Below are 9825 nucleotides of genomic sequence, written 5' to 3' on the forward strand. Positions count from 1 at the left end.
GGAGCACTGGCGCTGGCCACAAGGGCACGGGAAGGACAGGAGGACGGGGACCTGTTGGGCTTGCTGGGAAGGCGGTGTTCCTCCTGGCATGCTCTCCAGAAGTTATCAACTTCCTCTGGTGGCATCTGCTGTGTGGTGATGACAACATGGAAGAGCAGTGCCACAAACAGGCGGGAGGAATAAAGGATCAATGCCTCGTGGCACTCAGGCACCTGGACAATCACCCAGATCACCAGAGTTGCCTGCAAGAGAAGCAGCCCAAGGCAGGGCTCAGTGCCGAGGTGTCCATGGGGCAGGGCCCAAGGGCAGACGCAGGGGAGCAGAAGGCCTGGTGCCCCCTGAGCCTGCCCCGAGCCCAGGTTTCAGCCCAGCGCCTGCGGCGTGGAGAGGATGGAGAGCTGCTGGAGAGGCGACCTGGGGGTGAGCAAAGGCCAGTTCCAGAAACTCACAGCCAGGGAAAAAATGTCCTTGTTGTCCCCATCAGAGGTGCACATTCTGGTCAGAGGCCAGTCCTCCATCACACAGAGCAGTGTTGACAGCACTTTCTCCACTGCTGGTCCCGATGAGCCTATGGCTCTCCACAGCACTGCAGCAGCTCTGTGGGATCAGAGCTCTGTGTCAGGGCCATGTCAGTCACAGCACCATGCCCTGTGCAGCTGTGGGGGCCCAGGTGACAGAGCCCTGGAGCCCTGAAGGGCAGGGAAGGAGCACTGGCAGCAGGCTCAGGAAACAGAGGGGCCCGAGGGTCCTGGGCCTCTCTGCCTGTCTGGCAGACCCCATGGGACAGGCTGTGCAGGGCCACGGGCCCTAAAGGCTGCTGAGCCCTGAGCTCTCCAGGCTCGTGGGCCCTGTACCTGTCACACGTTGGGGCACAGCGCAGGAGGGTCAGCACCACGTCAGCAGGGTGTTCTTCAGCCAGCCTCACAAGGTCAATTTGCAGCCTGGCATCCACAGAGACGTAGGTGACGAGACTCTGGTGGATGTTCTTCACCTTGGCTGGCACCTGGAGGAGGCATAGGGAAGACTTGGAGCACTGTTCAAGGGAGCAACTTCCCCAGCTTCCCCCAAGAAGTGCTTCCCTTCCCACCACACTGTGCTGGCCTCAAAGCCTGAGGGGGCCCAGAGACCCTGGCTTGAGGGGACACGCGATCCCGGCTGGCCTCCAGGTGTGGAGCCAGGCTGTTTACCTGCTGCTTGTGAGCAGAAACACTAGGTTCCTTGAAATAGTTGAATATGAGTTCCTGAATCAGAATGGGAGCAGGTGTGGTGTCAGTATTTGTAAGGCCCTGAGTCTCTTCATTGTCCCTGTTTGTGATGGCCACAACCTCAGTCATTGACGAGCTAAGAGCCTTTGCCCAGGTTTCAGTCGCTGAGGCGTCAGAGTCTTCTGAGCGCTCAGCCGAATCCGGGCTGACATCAGGCTCAGCCTGGAGCTCGGTCAGCCCCGAGTCAGGCTTGGCTGGGCCCTCAGCTGCTGTGCTGCCGGTCTTTCTCTGCCGAATGCGCAGGAACTTCCGGAACATCTGCAGGAGAACAAAGGACAGGGAAGCCCGGAGTGTTCCATGGAGTGCTCCAAGCGTGGTGCTCGGCTGAGCAGTGACAGCAGGCCCAGCCCAGGTGGGGATGGCTGCTGGTACCTTCAGGCTTCTGCGGAAGCGGCCACGGCTGGGTTCCTGCTCTTGTGTCCGGTCCAGGGCTGCACCTGGCAAAGAGCGAGCGCAGCCAGAGCTGAGGGGCTGCGGGAGAGGCCGGAGAACACAGCCCAGCCCCGCGCTCCCCAAGCAGGGGCAGCCAGGGATGCCCCAGGGGATGGAGCACGGCCACTGCAGGGTGTCTGCCCGGCCGCTCTTCCATCCTGTCCATGGGCATGTCCCCAGGGGATGGGATGGGATGGGATGGGATGGGATGGGATGGGATGGGATGGGATGGGATGGGATGGGGCCAAGCTGGCTGCAGCCATCAGCCCTGTGGCCCAGCTCTGCAACTCACCATCCTGCGGTGGCTGGAACTGCTCCAGTTCTTCATGCTGTTGTGCTGGGGCAGCTCCAGGGTCTTCCTTTTTTTTCTTCCTGAACACTTTGAACACACTGAGAAATCTGTTTGCCATGCCAGAGTATGACCTTGAGGGCACCTTCAAGGAAGATGGCAGGGTGATGTTCTGAGTCAACAAGTTGTGTAGTTGTGCCTTGAAGGCACCTGAGACAGAGAAACCTCAGCAAGGCTGCAGGACAGCAAGTCCTGCACTCTGGTCTGGAGGGCTCCTGCCACAATGACAGGAGACTCCTCGTTAAGGATTGTGGTCGCCAATTCCCTCAGTCTGGCTACGCGGGCACCTGCAAAAGAAAAGCCTCGGGAAGGCCACGGGCTGCCAAGTCCCGACGTCCTGCCACGAGGTCACCTGTAGGAATAACGCCTCGGGAAAGCTCCGGGTCAGACACAAACGAGCGCGCTGTGCGGGGGCTCCTCACGACACCGCTCTGTCCCGTCCTGTCCCGTCGCCTGCTCCGAGCACTGTGGCGTGCTCTTGTCACCGCCAGCTCCTATGTCCCCACGTGTCACAAAGGCAGGGCCCTTGGACACCTTGTCCCGTTCCATGCCATGGTGACTGTGCTGCAGCGTGTCACAAAGGGCCCTTGCACACACTGTTGCCACCTGCTGTGGGGCCGCCCCCAGCCCACCCTAAGTGGCCAAGGTTGGAAGGAATCCCTGGCCCCAGGTGTCTAAGACAGCCCAACAGGATCTTTAGGAGCAGCTCAAACCATCAGCACACCCTGCCCTGCTCTGCGGGATCAGGCCATTTAAGAATCCTCAATTCAGGAAGGCTTTACTTCTCATTGGGCCCCTGGAGTAGTTCCAAAATTTGCAAACTTCTGAAATTAATAGAGATTGCTGGGGAATGTGAATGATTTGGAAGTTTGTTCCCATCTAAAAGCAGCAACTCGTTTGCCTTAACACATTCCATTGAAAGTCACTCTGGAAACATAGCACTATACAGAGGCAAAAAGAAGACCATTCTTTGGTGTGCAAATGGTTTTCAATGAAGGGATGATAATATCGTCATTCTCTTAAGGAATAAAAGCTCTCAAGGATTGAAAGTCCATTAAGTGTTACAAAAGTAGCCCAAACAAATGAGTAGATGGAAAAAGGGCTCATCCACCCCAGTAGAGATATCTAAGTGGCCAATAAAGTACAGCTCTCCCATCTTGTTCCCTGCAGGAGAATCAGGACCATGAACGGAAATAGTCACAGATATTCCTTCTGCCCTCCATAAGCAAAGCAGCGCTAAACCACAAATGCTGCCTTCAAGCTGATTCAAATTCCAGCCTAGAACTCTCACCTTCCAGACAACTCCTTCCCCAACACGTCCCCCAAAACCAACCCCCCGCAAACACCCGCAGAGAAGCCCTCAACAGCCCGCCAGGACCCCCAGCTGTCCCCGTCCCTCCTCAAAGCTTTCCCACCATCCAGCAGACCCCCTGGTTCCCTGCATGTGCCGTGGAATGGCACTCTGAAGGATCTTCTCCGAGGAATTCCCTGGCAGCAAGCTCAGGCTGCCAGGCCTATGGATCCTGGCTCATCCTTCCCACCGAGCCTTCCTGTGCACGGCTTTTCCATTGGCACATCTGCGCTCAGCTCGGACTTCTCCACTCAGCCAGGGCTGCTGGTAAAGGATTGAGAGCAGCCTGGCAAGCTCTTTTTCCAGCTCCCTCTGTGCTCTTGGGGCAGGTAGAACATTCCACAGGAAAGCAACTGGTGCCACAGGGAGTGGGCGGCATCAGGCAGCTCTGGGGAGGCCCCTCAGGACTGCTGTACCCTGAGGGAACACTGTTGGCCATCCCCTGTGTGTATCTGCACAAGCTTAAAATCAGCTGCCTCAGCTGCCAGGACCTCTCTTGGCCAGCATCCTGACGTGGATGCAGGACTGCTGCGAGGCACTGCTGGGACCCAGCGGGACAGGACCGGCTGTCTCGTGTCCACGTAGCACCCCTCACGCAGCCAGGGCCATCCCGAAAGCAGACAGACGCTCCCGTGTCAGCAGAGAGGAGCAAGGAGCACTGGGCTCCTCTCAGGGTACCTCAGCTGGGCTCGCTCCACAACACGCCCCCATTGTAAGGCCTGCTGATGCCCAGCTGCCAGAAATGCCCACCTTGTGCTCTCCAAGATGCACAGGGAGAGCCAATGAGCAGGACACTTTGGGAGGCAAACCTTCCAAGCCTTTCTGAGGCCAGGCACGCACCAAGATCAGCCAAGACTCTCCACGCTGCCTGGCCCACCCAGCCCAGCTCTGTGCTGGCCCTGGGCCACAGCAGCTCCCTCCAAGCAGGAGGCAAATGCATATTGCCAAGAGCTGAAACCCAGCTGTCTTGGTTTGGAAAGACAGGTGTCTGCTAAGGAAGGCAGCAACCTCCCCTGAAATGGAAAAATGTAGACCTCTTCCCTCTGAATTGTTCCAAGTTTGAAATTAAGGGGAGCTCCCAGGCAAAAATATGGGAGCAGGAATACCAGTTCTTTCTTAGGGAAGAAAATAACAGATAAAATACACAATGCAGTGAACTAAAACAACACAGACAGAGTCAGAATACAACCTGACACCCTGGTGGACAGGGTGTTGGTAGCAGTCCAATTGGAATTGTGGCTGCAGTCCTCCCGGAGTGTCAGGTGTGGTTCTGTTGGAGAAGTGATCTTGTGGAAAAGGGTGCAGTCTTCCTCTGAAGAGGCAGTGGAAGAGGCAGCTGTTCCTCTGGGAAAATCCAGCGCAGAAATAGCTGTGCTCCTGGGCCAGAAGTTCAAGACCATACATGCAGGTAGGGATGCTTGGCTCCTCCCTCTGGGCGGAGCATCTCACAATGGCATGTTACAGTTCTTTTCAGTCTTGCAGTGGCCCACTATCAGCAGATGTCTTTCCGGAGGGAGGATTGATTGTGGAAGAGATAAGGAACAACTGCCCACTTCACACAAGACAACTGCCATACAGATGGCAAATAGAATACATCTTGCTTTTTTCGATCTGGGACAACAGCAGACAGGGAAGATGTGAAAAGGGTGTGTGTAAAGGCCTTTTCATTCACAGCTTCCACAGAGAGCTTTGGGGCTCACAGCGGGACAGAGACGGTTCTGCTCGCACCTCTGTCCAAAGGGGGGTAACACATCCTGCTGCAGGTGCTTGGCTTGGTCTCGGCAGGTCCAGGTGGATGCCAAACCTGCTCTTCACAGCCTTCTTCCTGCCCCTCTGCCAAGTGCAATGGGCCTTCAAGGACTGAAAGGAGCACAGAGAGCCAAAGGGGGATACTCGCACCTACCTCACTGGGAGCTCCCTGGGAAGCACTTTCCTTGAGAAGCAAGCCCCTTTCCTCCAAAGGCGTTTCCCCAAACGTGCAGCTTTTCTGGGGAACACCAACACACCCTCAAGAAACGCTGGCAAGGCTGAAAGACTTCAGGTCCTTTCAGGACAGGCACTCCAGCTCTAGCTCGTATTCCCCCAAGTGTGTTTCCAGGTGGAGGCTCAGACGTGCAGCCCCAGGCCTTCTACAAACACGGGCTGCTCGCTGCCTCTTTCTGCCGGATCAGTGCGTGTCTCACAAATGGGACGGGACCCTGACTGCTTGCAGACTTGTGATTTATTATCTGTCTGCATCATACAAGCAAAAAGCAAGAGGCACAGGAAAATGACAACACCCATGCAAACACAGATCACAGACAAGATGGCAGCCCATGCAAAGCCTTTTTATACCCATTCTTTGAACCAACAGCATAAAAGAAAAGGTGTAAAGTCGTTATACTCTAAGCAATTAGAAAAGGACCCACGTGGGTTTAACATAAACAAAAAGGACTTCTATGAACCTCAAACAATACACAATAATTCGTTCTTTAAGATGGAAACTTGTTCTATCTTTGCAAAGCATATATCTAGGACTTTCCACATCTTGAGCTATCAATACGTTCTTGTTCTTTCTTGTTCCTTATGATAAATATCAATGTATTCACTTGGTTCTTAACTTCCTAGCTTTCTCAGAAGGTGTAGAAATTTCCCAGCCTTTCTCAGCTTTGGAAAGTGTCTTTTACCTTTTTATATTCCTACACCTCTTCAGCTGCCTCAACTCCTGCCTGCGCTCACGGCACCAAAACCAGGCTGTTCCCGGCCACAGACCAGAGCCCTGTTCCCACGGGATGCTCTTGCCAGCACCTTCCAGCACGCAGTGTTTTTCATGCCTGCTCCCAACAGGCTTTGGAAAGCAGAGTCCAACCTGGCTGCCTCTGCCACCAGCACACCCCAAACACAGGCGGAGGAAGAAGCAGCAGGGGCTGTTTTGCGGCCATGCCCAAGAGAAACTGGAAGGGCGCCCTCCCTGTGGGCTCACTTGGTTGGCTTTCTGACTGGCTCTGAGCCTGGGGCTGCCATTCCTCACTTGTGGGGACCAGAACCACACCCAGGATCCCGGCACTGCCTGACAGCGCTCCAGGCACTGGCACGGTCGCGCGTCCGAGTCTCGGGCACCGCGCTGCTGCTTCATTTGCCCTCAGGCACACCCAAAGCTCCCTGTTAAGCCCGGATGGTCGCTGGTTCTGCCCTCTTCCTCATCCTGTACAGGGATGGAGCACTGCTGTGCTTTCAGGAAGCTATTCTTGAAAATTTCCAGCATTCCAAGCTCCTTTGCCCTCTGTGGATGCTTGCCATGGAATCCCTCACAGCTGGGTTCAGAGCATACTCAGGTTGGCTCTTCCAAATTCCAGGGGCTCCAGGGTGCTCAGCAAGATCTGCAGCTCCACAGCCTTGTGGAATTTCAGCACAGGCACCTTTCCAGCCTGATCTGCCCTCGTTCCTCTGTGTGTGTGCACAAACCATGGCATGGAAAAGGACGGCAGCAGGGGCCTGTGTGCCCCAGGGCTCGGGATTTGCGTCGCTTCAGCTCCACAGAGATGGAGGCAAAGTGAAGAAGCCAAACTCTTTATTAATGGAAAATGAAACTAAGGGACGAGCTGGGAGGGGAAAAAAGGGAATGGGCAGGGCTGAGGGCTTGCATTATGGAGCTGTCAAAAGGAAAAGCGGAAGGAAAACACAGGAATGGGCATGATCTGAGGGCTGGTGAGATGGAGCTGTGAAAATGGAGGGAGAATGGAGGGGAAAAAGTGGATGGACAGTGTGTGAGGGCTGGAGGGAGGGAGCTATATCTACAGGCAGGGAGAGGGCTGAAGCCATGTGAGCTTCCCAGAGGCTCAGCTGTATCAATCATCAGCTGTGCCTGGAGCCCCAGTGGCAATGGGAGGTGGTGTCCTCTTCAGTGTCTCCTGGTGCTGCTCTTGGGGCACTGGTTCACCGGATCCAGAAAGCAACCCAATTTCTTCATCTTCTAGGCCTAACTGGGCTTGAATTTCAATGTCAGAGCAGGATGGGGTGGTATTATTCTTTGGAGACTGAAGGCCTGGAACAGAGAGCAAGAGAGCCATGGTCAGAGCCTGGATCTGCAGTGACCTGAGGAGACCGTTCTGCCACGGCCACCTCCCCCAACAATTGCCAAGGCCAAGAGAGAGGTGTTGGCAACAGGTCAGCAGCAAGCTGCTGGCCACAAATTCCACCCATGTCCCTGAAATCCCTGTGTGCTCTGCCCACGCCACCTCTCCTCCACACAGGGAGTGAAACCCGCCAGAGCTGGGGCAGAAATTCCCACTCCCTGCCCAAGCAATGCAGCTCTCCCCCCGCCAACCCCCGCTGACAGCCCGCTGCCCTCACTCACCCTGACTGAGGGCGGGGAGCTCTTCCTGCTGCCCCCTCATCATGGGAAAGCCGGCCATCTCTGAGAACAAAGAGTTCATCTTGGCCCCAGCGGCACAGCTCCCTGCCAGCGGCGCTGCCAGCCCTGTGGCCACACGCCCTGGTGGCCCGGCAGGGCTCAGCCCGGGCCCTTGCCGCACGCTGCCGCCCCAGGGCACGGCTGCCGGAGGGCGGCAGCAGCGCCGAGGCCAGGCGGGGCTCCACGGCGCCGGGCCCGGATGGCGCTGCCGGGGCAGCAGCCGCGGCTGGGGCCGAGCTGAGGCGGGGCGGGGAGGGAGCCCGGGCTCGTGGCTCACCCATGAACCTGACGGCCGCCTCTCGCAGGGGCTCCTGTGGGCTCTGCAGGTAGGGCAGGGCCCGGCGCAGGAGCTCGGCCACTCGGCTCCTGTCCTCTTCCAGCTGGAGAGAGCGGCAGGAGGGAAGGGTTGGCGCGGGCTCGGCCCCTGGGCCGGGCGCTCCCTGCGCCCTGTCCCGGCCTCCCCTGCCCGCACAGCCCCGAGGCCCGGCCAGCAGCCGCTGGCGCCGGGCTCTGGAGGCGGCAGAGGGCCGGCTGCTGCCCGGGGAGCCACGGGGCCGCCCCGCAGCCCCGCTGGGCCGGGGCTCCATCGGCACCCGGCTGGGGCCCACGGGAGCCTGGAGAAGAGCCCGCGCGGCCTCTGGGTGCAGCACCGGGCAGGGGCACAGCTGCCAGCCCACACACCCAGCACCGCGCTCAGGGGGCTTCTCCAGGCTGAGCCTGGGGCTTCCAGGCCGTCCTTACCAGGACCTCAGCGAACTTCCACAGATTCCCCTTCTCCACCAGCTGCTCGAGATTCCTCCTCTCCAGGAACCTGGCCGCACAAAGCAGTGTTTCCCGAGAGGCCTGGAGAGCAGCAGAGACCCAGAGATGGCCACAAAGCCCATGGACCTGTGTCCCTGTGCCAAGGCCTGGAGGAGGCTGAAGCCCACCAGGCGCCAGGGCAGGAGGCAGCCGAGCCCCCTCCCAGCATCATAGGAATGCTCACCTTTGCCACGTGACAGTTCTCATCATGACAGTAGATTAAAAGTGCGTACAGGTTCCTGTTCACAATTGTCTTCAGGGGCTTTTTTCCCTCATCCACTACTGATTCCATCACTGTACGGAAGAGTTGAATGGAGAGCAACTGCACGTGGCTGTTGTCCTAGAGGAAAAGAAAAGACCTACACCAGCTACTCCAGGCCCACCTGGGCAATGGCCTGAAAATCCACAGGGCACAAAGTTTCTGGGAAGCACCCGATGCCTGCGGCTCAGGATGCAGAGCCTTACGTGGTCAAAGAGCAGAAGGAGTGCCTCAGCCAGCTTCGGAGCAGTGGTGCTGGATACCACGATGTGTTTGTGCTGGAGCATGTTCGTGAACACATGGAGGCTCATGCTGACCACCTCTCCATCTGCATCACCCAGCAGCCCCAGAAGGCTTTGAGATACATTGCGCATCCTACTGGCCTGTGTGGAACACAAGGCTGTGCTGGAAAGCCATGGACGGCTGCACGGCCAACACCGCCCTGGCTCTGCAGCCCCACCCTGCTGCTGCAGGGCCCACAGGCCAAAGGCCTGTCCCAAAGCAGCGGGGCAGGTGAGGCAGGAGAGCTGGCAGCAGCTGCCTCAGCTCCTGAAGCCCTGCCAGCCCAAGGGGCTGCTTTGCCCAGCGCAGCTTCAGCCGCTGCCCCCTTCTCACCATCGAGGGATCCTTGCTGGGCACCACGAGGCCTCTGAGCGCCAGGCGACGCCTCTGACTGCATTCACCCTGAAGGTACCTTGACGTGATCCTCAGGACGCTGCCACCACATTTACTCAAGTCTAGGCGCTGGAGGACCTGAAAGGCACAGGGCAGTGACAGGGGACCCGGCCGGCAGGAGCCCAGAACCGCACAGGGCTGGGCCCAGGCAGCAGCACAGGGCGTGGGCACCGTCCTGGCAGCTGTGGCTACGAGAGGGCAGAGAGCTGGGAGGCAGCTCAGCGAGGCAGCACTGGCCAACAGGCTCACCTCCACAAGGAATGCCAGGAAGGGAAGATCCCAACACGGGTCCTCCCTGCT

General features: G+C 57.9%; 1 protein-coding gene and 1 long non-coding RNA gene across 2 annotated transcripts; both read right to left on the reverse strand.

Annotated features, from left to right (window-relative positions):
* Nucleotides 1-55: 55 nt before the first annotated feature.
* Nucleotides 56-1000, reverse strand: LOC137466997 (uncharacterized). The gene is made up of 3 exons (XR_010995363.1): nt 855-1000; nt 450-597; nt 56-242 (listed from the first exon to the last, which is right to left on the reverse strand). It is a non-coding gene; the product is annotated as an uncharacterized lncRNA (long non-coding RNA).
* A 7483-nt stretch (nt 1001-8483) lies between these two features.
* Nucleotides 8484-9603, reverse strand: LOC137466995 (uncharacterized; the record flags this gene model as incomplete). Its single annotated transcript, XM_068178574.1, has 4 exons — nt 8484-8601; nt 8720-8931; nt 9057-9233; nt 9466-9603. Coding segments are annotated over 4 exons (645 nt in total), but the record flags the coding sequence as incomplete, so codon positions are not given.
* Nucleotides 9604-9825: the final 222 nt, after the last annotated feature.

This window comes from Anomalospiza imberbis, unplaced genomic scaffold (assembly GCF_031753505.1).
Source record: "Anomalospiza imberbis isolate Cuckoo-Finch-1a 21T00152 unplaced genomic scaffold, ASM3175350v1 scaffold_492, whole genome shotgun sequence".
Taxonomy (NCBI): Eukaryota; Metazoa; Chordata; class Aves; order Passeriformes; family Viduidae; genus Anomalospiza; species Anomalospiza imberbis.